The 22,279-nt window shown below is 31.5% G+C and overlaps 1 protein-coding gene across 3 annotated transcripts; it reads right to left on the reverse strand.

Moving 5' to 3' along the window:
• Positions 1–199: 199 nt before the first annotated feature.
• LOC124374341 (vicilin-like seed storage protein At2g18540) lies at positions 200–21,002 on the reverse strand. 3 transcript variants are annotated; one of them, XM_046832577.1, is made up of 9 exons: positions 20,388–21,002; positions 18,136–18,396; positions 16,153–16,332; positions 14,914–15,026; positions 14,218–14,351; positions 12,548–12,654; positions 10,788–10,947; positions 7,107–7,300; positions 200–418 (listed from the first exon to the last, which is right to left on the reverse strand). In XM_046832577.1, exons 2-9 carry the CDS (start codon positions 18,390–18,392, stop codon positions 259–261), a joined length of 1,305 nt encoding a protein of 434 aa, XP_046688533.1. In that variant the 5' UTR covers positions 18,393–18,396; positions 20,388–21,002; the 3' UTR covers positions 200–258. The 3 variants fall into 3 exon arrangements, with proteins under 3 accessions (XP_046688533.1, XP_046688529.1, XP_046688539.1); XM_046832573.1 differs by having other exon boundaries at positions 20,187–21,001; XM_046832583.1 differs by lacking the exon at positions 7,107–7,300 and having other exon boundaries at positions 20,187–20,764.
• Between the last annotated feature and the right edge of the window lie 1,277 nt (positions 21,003–22,279).

The raw sequence follows: 22,279 nt of genomic DNA on the forward strand, positions 1-22,279 counted from the left end.
GTTTTGTATTTAATTATTTATTGGCGACACAAACTAAAAGAATCATTGCACACCAGTGCATTCTCTGTTTTTCATTTCAACAGTTTTATCTTTCTGTACCAATAAATGGAAGAGATAAAACAATACATTCATATTTTACAAATTTCATTATTATAATCCTGTCTGTAATTTTATTACTTAGGAAGTTAAAAATACAGAGTGCTTAGATAAAATGGTTTAATATTGCACTTTTAAGAACTCAAACATGATGGAGACATTTTAATCGCCAGTTAATTGTTGTTGAAGCCGTTTCTTGGCCAGATCTCTGTAGAATCGTTCGTCTACAAGGTCCAGCCAGGCGAGAAAGGCTTGCTGTGATTGGCCAAACCGTTCATTACGCCGAGTAGCCATTCGTCTCTGAGCTTCGGTATGGGCACGTCTGTCAACAGGTAAAATGTATTAAGTTCTAAATACATAGTTTGTAATAAAGGAACGTTAAGAAAGAATTGAATTTCAATATGTGTACGTCTCATATATTGAATAAAATTGGATCTAACCCTATACCATATTAAATATGTTGAAAAATAATTATTAAAGTTTACTAAAATACAAACAAATATGTATATGTAAGTAAGTTTTATCTAAACAAATTTATATATAGAGAGTAATTATGTATAACTCAGTATTAAAAACACAGGAGTTAAAAGTTATTGATAATATTCTTAAGACTACAATTATTCTGCAATTAATAACTAAACCTTAATTCCACTAAAGTCAAAGTCAAAAGATGGATGGACCATGTAGTAGGGGTCACGTTTACATCACTAAAGGATCTTTTTATGTAAACAAATAAAAACATAGGATAGGTTGTAATATTGATGTCAACTCTTAGACCGAGCATACAGAGTTTACAGTTTAGTTTCGTGAAACAAAGCATTTTAATCAGCAGTAAAGAGTCACTTAGCAACATCCTCAAGTAATATTAAGTTTTCCACACCCTTGCCGTGTATGTATTCTAGTTGCTATAAATTCTGCAACCAAAAAAACCAGTTTGCCTATAAACAGATGAAACAGTGTATACATTTTTTGTGATGAAAATAATCCAGTCAGACAACTACTTTAACAAAACAATTATTCATGCTTATGAATAACAGATTGGACTGTAATTGCTTAATTACAGTCCAGATGCAGAGAATCAATCGTATAATCACAGAACTTGGATTTTCTTGACATTGATAGAGAAATTTCTCATAAGTAAATAATCGATCACCAGCAGCACTAGTTTTTGTGGAGGTCAAAGTGGTATGACAATTATGTCTCAGATCATATTTTTTAAGCGTAACACACTTAAAACTAACTAAATGCATAAATATGTTAAATTAACATCAGCTAATCATATAAGACCCTTAAAATAGTGATTTTCAGTTTTTTTATCTGGTTTTCTGATAGTGATATAACTATTTATTTACCATACTATACTATTTATGTGTCTGATGGTCAGTTTTAAGTTTATTAAGAATAATAAAATCTGAGGAAAAAATATTGTTTTGTATCGTTGGTTGTGTGCTTAAATACAGTATAAAGTATCTCTGGGTTCCTAGACTACTATGGCCACAGATTTATTGATTTTGTGACAGCTAAACTAGCCTAGATGTGTTATCTGTGTGTAGCTTGTATGGCAAAGGTACATTTCTGATTGAATTTGCGTACATTCTTATGCGATGATGAATATTGTTACAATATCTTAATTATAATTCCATCATCTATCACCATATTTTCTTTCAGTGGTTTTGAGAAGTTTCAGTACTTAATTAATGTGATTTTGCTTTAAGTTTACAATAAAAAAATATTTATACATAATAAATATTACAGACCTAATATTAATTAATACGGATAATTCTTCAAACAAAACTGAGAAAAGACTGATAAAATGGGGAGTTTGTGATGACTTCTTAATTTAAAAATTAATCAGTTTTAGCATTAACTTCAACATTTGTCTAAAAACCAAACATTATACATGTTTGAACTGTAAGTTTTAGACATATTTTCAAATATTTGAAAAATTAATAGAGAAAACTAAAATATTTAATGAAGAAAATTATTCCAAAATGGGCAATAAGCAGTCAACTTATTGATATTTAAAATGTTAAATAATGCTAAGATTCAAATCATTTAAAATAAGGTAATAAATTTTGTTTACTGTTAAGAGTTTGTTATTTTCACCAATTTCCTATTCCAAAACACGAAGAGTAAAATTATGTCATAATAGGCTTTTTCAACCAAAACTACTATGAGTGAATTAACAACTCCTTGCATGCCAGATTTAGGCTGTGATAATAATTTTATAATCATACAAAATTATTAATTACAGTTAACAACTAAAATGTAATATGTAATATACTTAATACATTCTTTGTTTGGAATGTTGGAATTTGTTTGTTTTTGACGATGGAAGGATTGTGAAGAAACCAGGATTTTTCTGGACATTTGCCATTGTTCAGTGATACAAAAAATTAGTAACACCACGTATTGAGATCTGCAATCTGATCTCTTCCTCTGGTAAATAACTAACATAACATATATCTACAATCTAGGTTACAATAAACAATTCATACCAGAGGTAACAAGCATAGGGCAGGAATCTCAACTCCATGCACACTTACTCTTAAACATACACTTAGAACACTAATTAAAACTGAACTAAGTCAAACTTTATGTGCCGGGATTATCTGAGAAAATTAAAAGAGTAGGTAGAAAGCACATCATTAGAACCACGTTTAGAACACTTTTAGACAAAGTCTTGTAAAAACAAAACCAAAAAACGGTACACAAGATTTAAATCTTTAAAACTAAAGTATAAAATGTAGTTGCAAGAGGGAATACATAGGACAAACAAAACTACCATTAAACGTAAGGATTAAAAAACAAAAACCACAGGGCTTCTGTATTACTATAACAAAAAATGATTGAATGTATATTTGTGTTGCTGTTGTTGCAATAAATGATTATGATCTGTTAATCTAAATGTAAATTGGTTTGTCCAATGACAAATAAATAAAAGAACAAAAAGAAAACATGAGAATGGGGCTAACAGAAAAGTAAATAAACTGCACATCCTTGTTGGTCCAAAGACCATCATATGAGTTAGGATGAAGCCAACATAATACATTGTGAACCTCATTTCTTTAAAAGAAAATTAATCAAGCTTTAATACATTAAAAATTACCAGACCAACCGATCAGTCGAAATTAGGCCGCCATTTGGTTGCCAGTTCTGGAAAATTAGCTAATAAGAAAACCTTAAGTATTAAACAGATTAGAGAGTTTGTAATAAACAAGTGCAGAGTCACAGTTTGGTGTTTATAAGTTCTTTGAGAATAAACCAATAGTAAAAAAGGTCCACTCTCATTTCCTCATTTTTACCACCATCTTGTTTCTGCCAAGACAATCGCCATTTACTACTGGCCTCAAGTCAGTTCTCTGTGGTTTGTTGGTAAATGCAAACCTATTGTAACCTGTATTCTTTAGTTCAGTTTTATAATAATTAAGTGTTTTGTCTTTATTAAGTACATGTTTTAGAGTTGGTGCATTTTTCTTTTATCATCCTCTCACATCAACCTCTTGCATTTCATTTTTCATTTCATTCAAAATTCTTGCCAGTGAAACACTAGTGTGCCACAGTGTACATAGTTTGGCTAAATTTATGTAGGACACATTAGTTCCATAAAAACTTTAGCTAAACGCCCTTTGTTTAGCTAAAAAAAAGACACATTTTTAATTATAAATTTTTAATACATTAGATACTTCACTCAGTTTATCTCCTTCATGCACTGTTTCATTGTCCAAAAAATGAAACATCCTCAAAAGATGCTCAAACCTATTCCAAAATATCCATATCCATATTGTCCTGTCACAAGTAATGGGCTAGGCTAGGAAATTGTTGCAGGCCCATCATCATTAAGATGCCTATATAAAGTATTTTTAATTTGTTCCACTATATAATCTATCCGCATTGGACTGGGTTGACTGCTTTCAATACTACCATCACTAACACTGTCATGTTCACTCACAACAAAATCCACTCATTATCAGAATCATCATCAAAAATCTCAACCAGATTGTCACTATTGTAACCTAATTCATGACGACTTCACCACTTTCAAAACTTACATCCAATAACTTAAGTATATATTCATCATTGCCATCTTTCATATTAGCTAGGAAAAATTATTAGAAATGAAGAATAAAAATATCAGCACACATCAAGACTGTTGACTCACTAATGAAAACATCATTTGTAACAACCATTATTTCAAGGTTAGAAAAATTGTTGTTTTAGAATATGTAGAATAGAAAAAATATTTATTTCCAAAAACATATACACCTATATACAGTTGATAAATTGTAAATTACCCTTTTACTATACTTACTAAGCGGCAATAAAATAAAACAGTTTAATTTTAAGTACAGTAGTTGGATAAATATTATTTTTATAATTTAAGTATGAGTTATTTAACTATATATTACAGATTAACATATAGTCTACAATGGAAATTAGCCTACACGGACAAGCAGCTTGTGCTTAGGCTGTTTAAAATATTCATAAAAAAATCAGCAATTAACAAAAAAAAACTCTTTAATCAGCTGTAATTGCCAATGAACTTAGTTCCAAATGGGTACTGTTTGCCTCATAAGAAGTCAGAGTGAGTACCAATATGGTACTCATGACAGTCAACCTCTTAAACATAAATATTGTCTGATATTGCAATATAAAGTATTTATCATACATATTCCATTGTAAATGGCAGTCATACTCGAGTTAAAATGAATATGATTAACATTATTTAAAGTTATTTCAAAAGTTTGTGAAGTTGCCTGACGATAGAATCCTCGACAGTCTTTCAAAATTAGAGTAATATTAGAAAATGTGTTGTAATTCACTAGTGGTATTAAATTATTAACCTACATGATTAATACAAACGTCATGGTAGAAAGTTTAGGTTCTGTTGTGGCATATCAGATTTGGTTTGAACTGGGGAAAAAGAAAAAGCCTTGCTAAGCTTAAAAAATTGGTGGGCATGAATATTAACAAAAATCATAATATGGTATGATCATGAATATAATTATTCAATAAAATAATTAATTATTTGTACCATGGCATTAATTTATAAGGTAAAGGAATATCAGCAAGTAGAGATTTACATTGACATTATGTATAGACTACTGGGATTTAGCAAGTGAAATAACGGTCAAGCAGTGACATCAAAGAAAAATTAGATGAGAACAACTAGGGCAACTTTCCAGAGTGATTAACAAGAATGAACTAATTCCAGTCATAGTAATGAACATTTCATGGTAAAATCATTTATGATGATGACACCAGCGAATTAAAATATAAAGTCCAAACTTGATAATAAAATAATGTCAATGTGTGAAATTATGTCAGAAACAATATGGAACCTATATAATATATAAAGACATGTCCTTACTAACTGATATTTATTTAATAATGCCTAGCAAAAACCATAAAAAGTAATATGCAATTTGGTACATATGTTTATCTTGTTCCCTAGAAGTGCACTATGGAAGTCTGCACGGAGCTCTGACCTCAGGACTCATCTCAATAACGCCTAAAGCTGCAAAAATATCCATAAGAAATGCATTGCAATAAACCCACATTATATTAGTTGAAAGAGCCTGTTAAAATGTAATCAACTGTTCTTTGTAAACATACATTATATAATGTGACAACACAATCATATGTTTAAATTAAGTACCATTAAAGTTTCTTTACATTTATAACTTGAGAGAATAGAGTAAGCTTAAAAGTACCAACACTTTTTATTTTTAAACGTTTCTGTAATCACTGTTCAACACAGAGGTAAATGGCTTTAGTAAAATACACTTTTAACTGTCAATTTTAATAAATATTAAGCACGCAGGAAACACTGTAGGTAACTGCTAGTATAAGAATAAAAATAGGATAGTTTATGAATGGTTCAAAAATTGTTGTCTGTTTGGTCAAAGTCATTACTTAAATATATTACATTATGATATATTATATTTGTTACAGTTGAAATGTACAACGACAGCCATAAAACCGGTTTTGGTTTTTAGTGGAAATATTTGTTTTGGAATCCATCAAGTAAAAATGTGATTTGTGAAAATATTTGTGTGTTTATCAACTAAACAAAAAATTGATAAAATGTTACATAGTAATAGCAAGATGTTTTATTTTTCCACTTTAAAAAAATATTTACCCACAAAAATAAAATTTTATAAAAACTACTCTAAATATTTTAATTTATTTTTTATTATTAAAAAATATTAGATTTTTGAGAAACTGGATATTAGATATTAGATTTTCTAACATCCTTAACCAAAGTTAGAAAAAATGTAATTTTAATTTTGGATAAATTAAAACTACAGAAGTTATTTAAACTATGTTAGAGGTCTCTGATTTGAATGAAAATCGACATATAAGCCTTATAATTATAAATGTCTTCAGAAAACCGTTTAGTTTTGTACCATTCTTTAGTTTTAAGATTTCTAAATCTCGGTCGGTTAGGACTTTTACTTAAAATCTCTTGAATTGTATAAAAGCAAGATCATTAAAAGTTGCTGCAATTTTTAATCAATTTTGGTACTATTTATTATCTTCTAATTGGTATAAACCATATAGGTGTAAAAATATTTAGAAAAGTCTTATTTTGAATTTTAAGGAAAAACTGGACCCATGAGGACAAAAACATCTTAATCTAGATCTCTCAAAATCTGTTGTAGAAATGGTGGAATACAATTTGTATTAATTAAAGGGGTTATTTATTTGAGTCAGAGGGAGGAGTCATAAATGGATAATAACCGAATAAACTGTTGTTTATGAATAAAATTATTTCTCCTATATACTATTCATGCAGCAAAAAGTAAAAAAATACACACATCTAAAAAAGTGGTGATTTGAGAAGTTTGGCTGTGGATAACAGGATACTTCTGCTGTCACAGAGATAGTGGTTACTACTGTGGAGCATCTGATGATTCTGGTTTAATTTAATCTCTTTTTTTTAATTTGAACTCATATATTCTGTATGAGGTTGGAAAATCTAATTTTCAACTACTTAAAAAGTTTACCTAGCATCCTTGATCTTCTGTTTCATTTGTTCTTCTTTCGACTCTATCCATCCTTTATAAGCCATCTCTGCATACTTCTTTTTTTCCAACAATTTCTTCTCTTCTTCCTTTTCAAGCTCTTTTAATTTTCTTTCAACATCTCGTAACTTTGCAAACCATTCCTTGTCTGCTCTCTTTTTCCACTCTTGGTAAGCCTATGAAAACATGCTGGTTAGGCCTTTGAAAATCCTTGCAAAATAGATTCCTCTTCGGTTTTGTTCCATACAGTAAAGCACATGACTGTGAAGGATATACAGCCCTCTTCAAGAAACAATTAGTTCCTTACACTGATGTCCTTTAATTATCACCTGTAATCGATTGAAGCCTTTGGTAGCTAAAGTTATTTTGTTTTGAATAGAAAGTTTTTTAATAAGATTTAAAGTTAAAGAGTTACTACTTTAGAGTCAAGAGTTACTCTTAACACTGCAACATCCATTGATATGATATGTTCTAACTTAAATGATGAAGAAATTATGACAGATGTGATTACTACAAGACTATCGGATCATAAAGCACAGCTCTGTACAGTTAACTTTCAGACCAATACCACCCCATCACCAATTTCAACTACTCGGAAATACACTCAAGAAAATCTAAAACCATCTTAAGAACATATTAGCAAGAGAATCCTGGGATGATGTTTTCAAATCAAACAATGTAGATGAAGCCTATAATTTCTTAAACATCACACTAAGACTTGCCCTGAACGCTGCATGTCCCCAAAAGATGACTAGAACAAAACCAAAAAAGAAACTCACTGCAATATCAAGTGAAGGAATGTTAAACCTTAAAAAAAGACACCTCAAAGCACTACAGGATGAGATACTTCAAGGTACCAAAGAAGCTAAAGCACGAACTGCTGCCAAAAAGAAAAATTATGATCTGAAACTAAAACAGACAAAGAGAGAGGCCACAGCTGATTATATCAACAAGGCTGCCAATAAACAGAAAGCTCTCTGGAGAGTGATCGATTATGAAAGATGTAAACCCTCAAACCAAACAAATCAGATCACGCTTGAAGTAAACAATCCTCGTAGCACAGTATATTAACGAATATTTTGTCTCAATCGCTGAAAAAACACTCAAAAAGGCAGGATAATCTACAAAACTAAATAATGCAGAACCTGTAACCCATAATGGTGTACCTGATCTCATCCTCCTCCCAACAACAACACTGGAAGTCACAAACATCATTTCTTCCATACAATCAAAACCATCAACAGGAGTAGATGAAATCTCTTCAATTCTTCTCAAACACTGCAAGGAAGAACTAGCACCTCCCCTTGTTTCTGTTATAAATCAATCATTACTGCAAGGCTGTTTTCCAAAAGCGCTAAAACTGGCAAAAGTTTATCCAAAACTAAAAAAGAACCCATCCACTTTAATAGATAACTAAAGACCAATATCCCTTATCTCTACCATCTCAAAAGTAATTGAGAAAATTGTACTTTCCCGTCTCATGAACCACCTTACAACTCATAACCTCCTTACAACCCAGCAACATGGTTTCCTAAGGGGCAAATCAACAGCCTCAGCTCTCATAAGCTTCACTCAGAATATACTGGAGCTACTGGAAGAAGGGAATTCCACCAGTGCCTTCTTCTTGGACTTCAGCAAAGCTTTTGATTGCTTGAACCACGCACTTCTTCTACAGAAAATGGGTGTGACAGGGAAAACTGTGAAATGGATGACCAGCTACCAGGAGGAGCGTTCACAAATAGTAGAAATCTCATACACAAGAAACAATACAATCTACAAGGTCTCATCTACTCCACTATCGATCAATAGAGGGGTCCCACAGGGCTCGGTACTTGGCCCTGTACTGTTTATCCTCTTCACAAACGACCTACCGAAAGAGCTTCAGGACTACAGCCGGGTGATGATGTACGCAGACGATACTGCTCTAATTGTAGCCGACAAACAACCTTCGGAGCTTGAGGTGTCATCTTTTATTGCCCTGAGTATGGCAAAACAATACTGCCATCAGAATGAGCTTGTGCTAAACTCAAGTAAAACACAGCAAATAAATTTTGGGCTGAAAACTATAAAAACCTCCAGTCTTCCAGAAGTGGAACTTACAACTGAAGCAAAATACCTTGGGATTATTATTGACAGTAAACTAACCTGGACCTCACACATAAATCAACTATGTAAAAGACTTAACAGCAGTTTATATGTTATAAAAAGGCTAAAAACTACTTGCAACCTGGACACAGCCAAAACTGCATACTTCTCGCTGTTCGAGTCACATTTACGATATGGTGTGACAGTGTGGGGCAACTCCTCAATAACAAATCGGCAAAGAGTATTAGTTTTACAGAAAAAAGCAGTGAGAAAATTAGCAGACCTAAATGCTTTGGACTCCTGTCGATTAGCTTTCAAAGATCTAAACATACTGACAGTTGTGTCCTTGTTCATTTTGGAAGTAATCTGCTATGCTGTCTCGCAAAATCTTACAAGACTGGGAGAGACACACAACTATAACACCAGAAATGCAAACGACTTCACCCTGCCCAACCATCACCTTACAAAGTACGAGAGGCAGCCAAGCTACATGGGACGAAAACTCTTCAACCATCTACCTGACCATCTAAAGAAAAGCAGTAAAGTGAAGAACTTCAAATCTCAACTGAAAACATGGCTCATCAAACAGACATTTTACTCGATTGACGAATTTGTGACCTGGAACAACTAAAAAATAATTTTTCTTTTCTATCTCTGTATTGTTATTATTATTGTTATTGTTATTGCATAGCTTAGCATAGTGTGACGCCTATTCTGTACTCTATGTCCATGAATAAAGAATGTTGTATTGTATTGTATTGTAAATAAATAATTAACTGATTTAGGCAATTATTAATACCCAGCCATGTAAATTAATTAATTTACAATATAAATGGCACTATCTTTTAAGAGGTATACCTAATTAGTAAATCTTATTGATTAAATGTTCAGTTTCTTATTTTCAAGTACGGTACAATAAAAATTACAAATTCTAGTGTTCTCTGATTATACTAAGTATAAGTATATAATTATAAAAAAAACTCGTGTTAATGTAATGTGAATTTATTCAAATCTAATTTATATTCCTATTGTAATATATTTAATCAAAGCTGGCCGTAAACAGGTGCGGCCATACCACGTGGTCCGCAAAAGGTATTTAAGTTTACCAGATGATTTATAAAGTTCTAACAAAGATTTTATAATCAAAACTGTTCCTACAACAGCAAGCAGTCTAATAAAATAGTTTGTATATTAGCATAGTCTGCACAAACACAGTAAGGATTTTCAATTCCTTATTTGTTACAAAGTCAATGTATGAGCGATGGACTGAGGTACTGTATTGTTCTAATGTACATGTAGCTTAGTGGTATACATGGATTGTAACTGGAAAACTTCACCAATGGTCAATTTGTTTTCAATTATTAATGGCCTTACCTATTCTCCAGTTTTATTTAATATTTAAGTGTTAGCCTAATAGTATTATAACATCATTATCACTTGTTATCTATGTTTCATAGTGTGTTAATGTGATATATACTCCTAATTACAGTGGGTGGGAGCAGGATACAATATGAGTGCCAAATTAAAGGGCCCCACACAACATAAGCCCAAACCTGCAGTAAGTTAAAACTAACTTACCCTTTCTGCATCTTCTTTATTGCTGTTTTCCTCCATTATCTTTTGTTGGTATTTGATTGCTTCTTGTTTCTTTTTTAAGGCTTTCTCTTTCTCTTTTTTCCATGATTCATATGCTGACCGGGCTCTCTCAGGAGTTACTGAACTACTTGGAAGAATTGGCCTGAACCAAAGAAATAAAGTGAAATGAGTGATAGTACAATACTATTTATGGATAAAAGTAAACAGTGGATTGAACTGGTACCTGAAAGGTTAAATATAGACTTTAAGCCCAATTCATTAACAGCACATGTTCTGTTTGTGCCATTGGATTGGTAGCACTGTCCAACTGCTACTGTTCTGACTCACCCCTTACCTCTCAGATCAGTGCTAAAATAGTATTTAAATGATGGGCAAAAAATATCAGCCACTACTTAACATTTAATGTAATTATTGAAAACAAAAGAAATCAATCCTGCTAATAGATGAAATCATCAGTTCCTAATAGGGACGGATCATTCTGTATTATTTTTCTTTCTTGTCAATTTCATATCAAACACCTTCTTTTATGTGCTACAAATAACATTAATAAACATAAAAAATGTATTACTCAAATTATTCATGGCTGATGATAATATTTACTGATAAAAAGAATTAATATTTTGTGATTATTAATTAAATTTAAAGAGCACTTGGGTGGGGGAAAGGATTCCAAAACTTTTTAAACACTTCCATGCAAATTCTCTTATATCAAATATACTTGATGAATCCTGCCTCCCTTGATATAGAGATTACAAATGAGGGTTGTTTCTTATAACCTGTTATCCATGTGAACCCTTTCAACAAGCATCATCAACCACCATTCCTTCACATCAAAAAATCTTTCCCTACAGCCACCCAAACAAAATGCATTATCTCTATCACTTGCTAAAATTCAAAATAATGAAAAACTGATCATATTTTTCATAATAATCTATCATACCGATACTGTTATGAACTACATCCGATTGCCCTAATCTAAAGAATCCACCACCTTAAAACAACTACTCCTATAAACACAAAAAAACTTTCCCCAATAACCAATCCGTTTTTATTTTTAACAATACCGTCACTTCCCTTGAGTATAGAACTTGACTATCACGTATATGACTCTAGCAATGTCATTCATTAATCAGTTTTATACAGTGCAAAAACTACACTCAGTATATTGTTAAATTTTCCACAAGTACAAAATAGTAACAGCAGTGATTGCAAAGTACAAAATTCTGAAAATTTCTGCCTATATTATTCCTGCACAAACGAAAATTTGGTGAGTACTATCAAAATATGTTTCCTCATTCCCTATTTCAACAGTTCACTCATAATTATGAAACCTAGAAGTAGAGTGAGTAGCAACTTTTGACCCAAGTAATCTCAATATTACTACAATAGAAAGCCTCACCTACCTTCCCTACCAGCAACTAGACTCAATAATCAGAATACCTACTCCCAAGTTTTTGGTTTTTCATATGAAAGAAATATAGGATTAGGGTTACTGTGTGATTGCAACAGTTGGTAATAGTGAACCCTATCTTGTGAACTCTCATTTCTTTCCTGGTGGATGCCTAGGAAAGGGACAACTTTAAGTGCCGGTTGCTAACTTTAGGTCACTGATGGTAAAATATCAGTGGCCTAATTAATACGTTGTATGCAATCAGTTTAGAGAAGTCTTGCCGGTTTTATTTTCACTGAAAGTAAAATTATGCATTCATTTTTTCTGATAGTATTTTCTGTTCTATACTTGCCTAGTGGGGCCTTTGGGACCTCTCAGCTGATCTTGTTGTTGTTTTCTTTTTTTGTGGAGCCATTCCGTGTAGCTTTCCTGTGACTTTCGCATCTGCTCACATCTCCTCTGAAACATTACTAATAAAATTCTATTCTTTTAAATCATAACTATTTTCGTACAATTAGATAACAGTATGATATTTCATGACATGATCCCGACCAAAAATGTGATATAATTTTTTTCCTTCATTAATCAAGAAAATGTATGATTATATGTATTAATTTAATGACACTTAATTTTTATTTATATTGTTTGAGTATTTGTTTGTTGAGTATGTTATTTATGATACTGCATTATGTAACATATTTTTATTGAGTTTCCGAAATGTGATTGAAAAGTTAAGGTTATAATAATTACAACAAAAATTGTAATGATTAACCTTAACAATGTGGTAAAATAAAAAGAGCATTGAAAGAAGAATAACAATCGAAATAAGAAATTTGTTTGAAGCATTGTATACAAAATACCTAACTTAACAGCTTTATGTTAAGGACATTAATATATGTTGAAAATGCAATGAACATATACAAATTATAAATAAAAAACTAACAGTATTCAGATTTTTGAAAGCAGTATCGAAGTGAAAGTAATCATTCATTAAAACATGCTTATCAAAAAGAATATAAAATATAACGTATTAATCAATATAAAATATAACTTGTTACCAATAGGATGTGCAAAAAGTTTAAAATGCCAGGTCTTTGGTAGGAAGAGAAGTAATAAAGGGTGATAATTTACTGTAATGAAATGAAATGAAATATGCCTTTATTCAAGAGGCGGAGTTAGGGCTATTTAGCCCTCTCTACCACTCAACCTCACATAATATACAGATATATATATATATATTATATATATATATACATATTTACATTTAATGACCTTAAAACTATAACAAATTCCATTTTAAATTTAAATTTAACCAAAATATATACTACTATGTAATAATTAAAAATCAAATTTATCAGCTGAATATGTAGAAAAATTTCAAACCAAGATAAATTAAAACTTAAATTAACAATTTACTTTTTAAATAATTTCTTGTTATTGCTACATTCATTCTCTCAAACACACAGCCTGACCACAAGCACGCCACGAGCACCGCCACCCGTCACCCCTACAGACCGCCCAGCAACAAGTCCCTGACCCCCTATGTAATGATGGGCATAGGATGTAATTAGGATGAGGCCAGGAAATCAGCCACTCCTCAAATCAAAATATTCCTTTAAGTAATAATGGAAATCCTAGATTCAATAGTTAGTCCATGTAAAGTACTCTAACATAAATCAAGTCTCCTGAAAGCAAGTAATATCCTCCAGATATACTGCATGCTGGTAAACTTCTTCCTGGCATTGCTAATGTATCCGCCTACTTAGAAGGTGCTTTAAGTTCAGTACTCTCAAATGCTTAAGAATAGTAAGATTACAGCTATGACAATATTTGCAAAAATTCTAGCTCATAATTAGACATTGAAGGTCTGAAGCAGAATATTCAAAATGGTTTTTGCACACTCAATGAAGCTAGTAGGAATCAGTGGCAGATCTAGGAAAGGAACCATGGACCCTCCAAAATTTTGACAAAAATTAGGAAAGGAAACTCTAATTACACTTAAAAACACAAGATGAAACTTACATGCTGCATTTCCCATTGTTTCACTTTCTGCTGTCTTCTTGCCTCTTGTTTACGCTTGAACTCTTCCTCCTGTTTTTTGAAGTACCACTCCTCATATATTGCCTTTGCTAGGACCTGACGATGCCTCTCACCTTCTGTAACGCATATCATAATGAATATAGAAAACTCAATGCATCAAATTAAAACAAATTTTTCAGGTCAGATCTATTTTTATGATTCTATACTTACATTATTCCATATATAATTTTTTGACCACAACCTATTTTAAAGTTATGAAAAAGGGGTTATTAATCACTAATGCAATATAAATGTTTCTAAAATATATTAAATAATGAGTTTATTATTATGGAAATGCCAGCCTTATTATTGTATCTAAAATTATATTTCCTTGCCTTTCCAATTTGGCAATTGGATCTTACCAGTTGTTGAGTAGACTCTGTTTCAACAGCGTGATACAACTACTCTTAACTCACCATGTTCTCTGTTTTAACACATTGACCATGGCAGAGGGAGGGCTAAGACTAAGAGTAAGAGTAGCTGGTCTCACTCAATGTACACCAGCAATTAAGGTGTGAATGGGGTTTCCTAACTCAACTGTAGCTTTAAATCTCTTAATTATTAACCCGTATTGTATGACACTATTACAAAAAATATTAATAGTATTTATACCCTGGGGTTTTTATATTAATAACCTACCTCCGGTGGCCTCAGAACTGAGGGGGAAGCCCACTCTTACTACAGCCTCATGCAGATCCTCTAGGGACACTGTGCGTCTAGTCACCAGGGAGTTCACCTTCGACTTGGCATTCCTCAACATTTAATAAAACATTTATTGTCCACTTGAATATGAAATTCACAAAAATAATACTTCTAAATATGTGCATTCCTACAATAACAGATACATCTAAATCACTGTGTTGATGATATAACCACTGTCATGAACAAAACCTCTTGAAATTACTTCAATATGACTTATTTCAAACTTATTATTTCTATAATATAAAACAGACACACAACATATATAGTTTTATAATTTTTCTTAAAGAAGAAGAAACGTACAAATGTTTAAAATACAAAACAAAAAATGTATTCTACAAATGTTATTTTTTCAGGCTTAGATTAGACACAGTATTTCTTGTGGCAATAGTACACTGGCATGTATAGCATGTACACTGACTTAGAAAACCAGTATAGTATCTAATAGTATGAAAGCATTACTACAACATTGTAAAAACCTTAAATAAAGATAAAATCATGATGAATACTTTCTGGTTGTTTAAAAATTTGTCATCTTTATTTTTTATCATTGGAAACAAAAATTGCTGTCGATGATTCAAAAACCATTATAAACAAAAAATATCATTATTAAAACATGAGCTCAAAATGTTATTAAAGTAACAAACAAATAACGAAAATGAGGTTTGAGTACATAAATAACATGTATAGTAAGGGAGTATCTTGGATGAAAGATCTTGTTTACTGCGAGGGATGACGGAGTTTATAGGATTGATTCAGTTAGTCTCTCTAGCAATTCCAAATCTGAGGAGCCCACTTCTACTGGTAGAGATTAGAACAGTGCCAACTGTTCTTTTTGCCAAGATGTCAATGACAAATTGAGAGCACCCAATAATCTTAATTGCCCCTCCCTCACTAAAATCACCAATGTTGGCTGTTCCATAACATTTGAACAGGAAGTAACCCCAATTACCCCTTACTCATTTGAGTATTTTCACACTCTAGAAATTATGCAGACTTTTAGTTTTATGTGTGACCTGGTGTGTGTAGTTAGGGGTGTTTGTATGTGTTTAAGAAGTGTGTATTTTCTCAGTCCCCTGCCTGACAGAACTTCCATTTTGAAAGAATTGGAACTTCACATAAAAAGTCCTGGGTAATCTCATCCATTGGTATAACAACATAAACCAAAAGTACACTTACTTGACATCAGGCTTGGGTGAGTGTTCACCAGCTCCCAGATCAAAGCCCTCCAGTTGCAAGCCAAGCAGTTTGAGACTCCTGCGGAAGTTCCTGATACAGCTCTTGTCTGCTGGCGCCATGTCATCACTGGAGGGAGAGAGCTCCATACAGCTGTGGTGCCCTCGCCGCCCCTCTCCCCTCCTGTGTGCATGGTGGACACTATCAGGACTTTAATGTGGTTTGATTTTTTTAATTTGAGCTCGAAATCACCATTTTATTTAATTAGAGAGAATTTCACTGAAACAAAACTTATATATTTATTATTTATTAATAAATAAATATATATATAAAAGAACATTGCTACAAATAACTAAATATTATAAAATTCCAAGCCAACATTCATGTCATTTGTAAGTTATTTCCTCAGTGTTTCCCTATCACTATGCTTTCTTATTTAAGTTCTTTTTATTCTATTTTAATATTAACATTGTTTTGTATATGCCTCTTACTTTGTTTGGAAACCACTTAAAGAAAATAATAAATTTACTGACAAAGACTATTTATAGTTTTACTTGTAACATTAATATTAAGTAAAATCATAAATAAGTAAAATCATTCATGCTATTTCAAGTTTAAAAATTCACATACAAATAGTAAAATTGATTTGTGAATAATAATTTGCATTAATTTCCTCTAACCATAAAAAGCAGACATAAACCGCAAAGCAGTTCATTTAAGTTTAAACAGTGGGCTAGTCAGGGTTTATAATCGTGCTACTTACAGATATATTGAAGTTGTAGTTTAGATTTGTAACATGTACTTATTCTGAGGACAAAACTCCCTTCATGTTTATCATAAAAATGTTATTACGAATATCACAAAATCTGTGGGGATAAAATTGAAGTTAATTTCAATTATGTAAGATTAAGAAAAAAATACAATAGTTTGTTCATACTATTCATTACAATATACCAGAACATTACTAACTACTTTATTTTATTTTATTTTATTTTATTTTACATTTCAACGGACATCTCCATTTTTACAGTTTTGAACAATAATTAAACAATGAAAGTAAACAACCACAGTGACAAATAGAGCAATAACGATTAATAAACTATTTAAGTGACGAAACGGATATAAACTATGAATGACGATAACGTAATTAATTATTAGTGTACCGTGATTTGAACTATGGAAAACAACGAACAATAACAGCAATAAATTAGCACGAAACAATGAGAATAAAACCATGAATAAACAAGAATAGACAAGAATTAACAAGACACAATATATAAATAACAGCAATGAGAGACGTACAGGTAAAGTGTAAGAATAAGTAAATTCCTATAAGAAAATATAACGCTTAGCATGTTCACACTGGTGTAGGGCTCTAGACGCCCACTCACTCTTTCTTAAAACCCGGTGTGGGGCTCTAGAGACTCATACCTTATCATTATGTCAGCCTGACGTGGGGCACTGTGTATGACTTGTATGGTGAGTTTTTCCGGAGACTTATCAAATGTGTCACACAGCATTTTGGAATGGCTTTTAATGCTTTTTACACACAAAAATATTGTTACGGTTTTTTAACATGTATAATGCAAAATACATACAGCATACTAAAAACTTAATAAAATCACGATCTTTACAAATGTATTAAATTGATTTATTAAGTAAAATTATTTGTGATGTTAATATAGTTTAAAGACCCTTTGTGATCAAATAATGAACTAAATTAAAATATCAAATCACATTAAACGATGTATGAGATCAGCCTAAACACTGTTCAGTAAAATGTGTATATTAAATAAAAACATAAATAGAATAAAAGGAAATATTAAGGTAACAAGCCAGATTAAAACTACCTCCACTCGAATTTTAAATACATATTGCAACATTAATTCTTAGTAGAACCTAAAACTGTCATATCTTGTCACTGCTAAATATGTGGCACTTATATAGAGACAGCCTATATTTCTTAGCTAACCTAACTTCAGTTACCTGATACCAAGAGCTGAATTACATCTTGTGGGTTTGCTGTGAACCTCCCCACGCGTGAGACTTCTCAGTCGGTCTCTTCTGCCACTTGCGCTACAAGCACTCTTGGGACGAGGCTTTACCCTTGGAGTGTCGCCATCCCCACCTCCTACATCATGGAAGTTGACCCGGGGCCTTCTCCCAACTCCTGTGGAGAGCTCACTGTCGAAATCGTAGTAGGGCTCCTTGAAGCCATCATCGGAGTCACAACTGTACGTCATTGTTCTGTGTCAACGAAAGGAACTAAATTTAATGCTCGTTTCATTACATTCTTGATTAAATAAATATTATCCCTATGAACTGTAAAACAGATATATCTAGATACAATTTCAAGAGTGTAGTTAAACTTTAGTAATTAATAAAAGTTTTTAAATGGGCTGATTTTCTTTATATGCTCAGATTGTACTAACAATAATTTTTAAATCAACAACAATATACTTTCCTAATCGCAAACTCTTTCAAAATGTTTGAACTGTACCTTGTAATACCCAATTTTAAAGCTAATAAAAGCTATATGAATGTTGATGAAACTTCAATCAAATTTGGACTATTTTTGTGCTTATTATATACGCAAACATTAAAGTTTATGAGCCTTTTTAAACTCAGTTTGCATTTGATTAATACTATATTATTGCTATTAGACAATTAAATATTTTTTAGAATGAATAATATCAGGGGTATCTACTTATTCATGTGTAATCAGTTTAGCTTCCAAACCACTGATTTTTAAATTTTGGACAGAAAATATTTTTTAAGAGTGCAGGTTTAGGTTGTTAGAATAACAAAAATAGAAAATCAGAGGTAAAATCTAGTTAGTTATTATTTGATTTGTTAGTTAATTACTTTTGTAAAAATAATGAAATATATTAATATTAATTCACTTTTTGATGATTGATATATAATTTGAAGTAGTACAATTATTATTCCTTATTAAGATTTATAATTAAGATAAAATGGTTACAATACTGTATGTATTTTTGTACACTTCAGAGATAAAATACTTATTTTATCGTATTTTAAAATCTATTTTTCCAAATTCTAATTATTATTATAGAGAGTTTCCTTTTTAATGTAGGTCTCAAGGATTACAATCTGAAGCACTAATTTTTTAAAGTATTTGGAATTATAATTGTTATACCATCATTTTGAGTTTGGTTCCAACAGCTCAACAATTATTTCTAATTTTCGTAAAATAATTCAATCTTGTGCAATGTCAATAAGACAAAACTTCAATGAAATTTCGATGACTATTTATAACAACAGTTTTTCAGGGTATGATGTGATGTGTACTTGGTTAAGATATCACCAAACCTTATAGTTTGATATAAGAATATATAAAGATAAGATATCTCCAGGCATTCAATAGAATGTAATTTCAGAACCCTAGCCTTGTTGGTGATTGTAATGAAATGTATGAAAAGATGTTTTAAATGTCAATATTGTTTCAATTATTTACAAATTCAAACTGTGTATCAAAACTTGACATTTCACAATTGTAATAGCAAATGTTTGGTTAGCAGACTTTCTGTGTCACTGGCTTAACTTTAGTTTTCAAACCATGACAAACAGAAGTTATTGCATAAAATGAACTGGGGCTTTGTTACCTAACTATGTTTTTCTTATCAAAATCTTCTTATTGAATAAGATCTTCATTTTAATCTCGCCCAACATGTTTAACATAATTACAATAACTGTACCGTTCACACTAAGCCTGCCTTATTCTTTTTCAGAGTTCATTAATTAAAACTATAGTTCAATGTTTAGCATGTTTGACAACAATTCTTAGATATTCATTTTATTATGATCATAATATTTTTGGCTCCAGTAAACGTACAGAATGCACAAAATAAACATGATTTTAATAAACATAATATAATTAACAATTATGTATTGCATGATAATTTAAGTGATTCTGATATTAAGACAGAATCATTACTTAATTTTAAAATTCAAAAGTTAATTGATAAACTAAAACCATTCTAGTAAATTATTATAACCAGTATATTTTTACTTACCTCTCAGAGATCAAGTTTCTGTGAAGCTCCCTAAACAAATAATACTCGTATGTTGGCGGTACAATATGTAGCTAGCTTCCAGGGCCAGGGACAATTAGTCTCTCCTGTTCCATTGTATAAAAAAGTTTAACTACTACTAAGGCTCAGTAACATACAGTATCAAAGAACAGTCGGGGAGAGAAAAGTAATAATTTAAATTACCTGTCAAAACTTTCACGCCAGAATCGAGATCACCATATAGCCGTCAGCTGGATCAATGTTATTGTCTCATTGTTCCCTGGGCAACGCGTACGTTACGTCAATAGACATAAAACAAAGGGTCACTGTTTATTCAATTGTGGCTCTTGGAATAAAACGTCTGGAACTCAAAAATCTCACAAGTGGTCAAAATGTAATGTTGTTACTATTACAATAATTAAATAAAACAGAGAATCGAAAAGCCGACATAGCCGGGCGCTGACGCTTAAACACGAAATGAATGTACAAAAACAAATATATAAATAACTAACTACGTGTAATTTTATTACATATAAAATGTGATACGTGCATAAAAAGTTCCAAATTACATTGTATATAAAATATTTGTGAGATTACGTGCATAGAAAATAAATGAGTTTGTTGTGAAAATAGAAGAAAATTATTATAAAAAGACGCAATAAAACGTTTTTATAATTTCTTTACAAGTTCCATCGTTTCATTGTTCAAATTATTATTTTAATTCCTCCTGAAATTAATAAACTAAAACAAATAGCCTACATACGAAACATCAGCTACTCAGTCATTAGACTTAAGGGGCCTATGTTATGGTTGACTCAATCTTCTAAGCTGTCCGCTTCACGCAGCGTCAAAACATTGTAAGGTCAATATAATTCCTAACCTATTTCGGCCTCGCTGTAAAGAACCATTTTGTGCCAAACCAACTTAAAAAATGCGACGCGGTGTTAAGATAAATTATTCTTAGATTGGACTACATTAGTATGCAATTCTAGTATGCTAATATTATTACTGTTAATTATGAAGTTAATACTTCATAATTATCACTCTTGTTGGTTGCTTTCCTTTAGAACTCTGGAATCCACAAATCTAAACTGAAAATATAGGTTCATTGAACTCTCTATTTATTCAAATAATAATAAAAGTGAACTACATTAAATTCTTTAAAATTTGTATTATCATACAACATTTAACACTAATTTAAGAACATTAATTATCTACGTCGGTATTAAATACCCCCATTTTATATTAATGGAATGCTTAGATTCTCAAATTAGTCTAATTACGATCTCATTTCAATTCCCTATTATGAAAATTGCGTCGCCTATTAGGCCGTTAGGTATTTACAATAAACAGTTAAAATCTTACACAGTTTTTTATAACTGTTTTAAATGTTAGTATACGTCTCTACATATAAAAGGCTAAACCGTCACTCTCTAATCACTTACTCCCATCTTCCCGATATCCCAGAAAATTAAAATTTGTTACACAGAAAAACTAAAGCATTTTCATAAAGATTGGGGTTGAAATTTGGTTGCAACACTAGAAGTACAATATTTTTGTTTCTCAACTTCCTGATGTCCTAAATAAAAACTGACACAGATGTGTGTTATGCTCCTAACAGACTACCGGCACCGGAAATTCCTAAGACCAGAGGTAAAATACAATTACCGGAAGTAGTCGCTTTTTGACCAAATAAGACCTGATATTTTCTTAATCAGGGTAAAAATTCAAACGATTCTACGGCACTAGAAATTCTTTAGACAGGAAGTAGATTACAATAGCCGGAAGTAAATGTGTCTTAGATTTTTCAGTCCAACGTATGTACATCGTTACTTGATTGCAACAAGACAATCGCTACTAACCTAGTCCGCAAGAAATACGCTCTTTGACCAAAGGAGACTTTTAAGACCCTTATACATTTAGGTTTATATTTTCTTGGTATACGCTTCTACAATACCAAAAATATCTTTAGCCTCAAGTAGATTACCATAGCCGGAAATGGGCGCTTTTGACCGAGAAATTCCTTTATATTTTCTTAAATGGATAACAATGAAAATGCTACTAGGGCACCGAGAATATTTTATAACGGAAGTAAA

Source organism: Homalodisca vitripennis, chromosome 1 (assembly GCF_021130785.1).
Source record: "Homalodisca vitripennis isolate AUS2020 chromosome 1, UT_GWSS_2.1, whole genome shotgun sequence".
NCBI lineage: Eukaryota > Metazoa > Arthropoda > Insecta > Hemiptera > Cicadellidae > Homalodisca > Homalodisca vitripennis.

Coding starts and splice junctions, on each gene's coding strand:
- LOC124374341 (XM_046832577.1), bottom strand. CDS start 18,392: ATGACGTACAGTTGTGACTCCGATGATGGCTTCAAGGAGCCCTACTAC. Junction 14,352..14,913: donor CAGTTCTGAGGCCACCGGAG/GTAGGTTATTAA, acceptor TATGCGTTACAG/AAGGTGAGAGGCATCGTCAG. Junction 7,301..10,787: donor ATAAAGAAGATGCAGAAAGG/GTAAGTTAGTTT, acceptor ATGTTTTCATAG/GCTTACCAAGAGTGGAAAAA.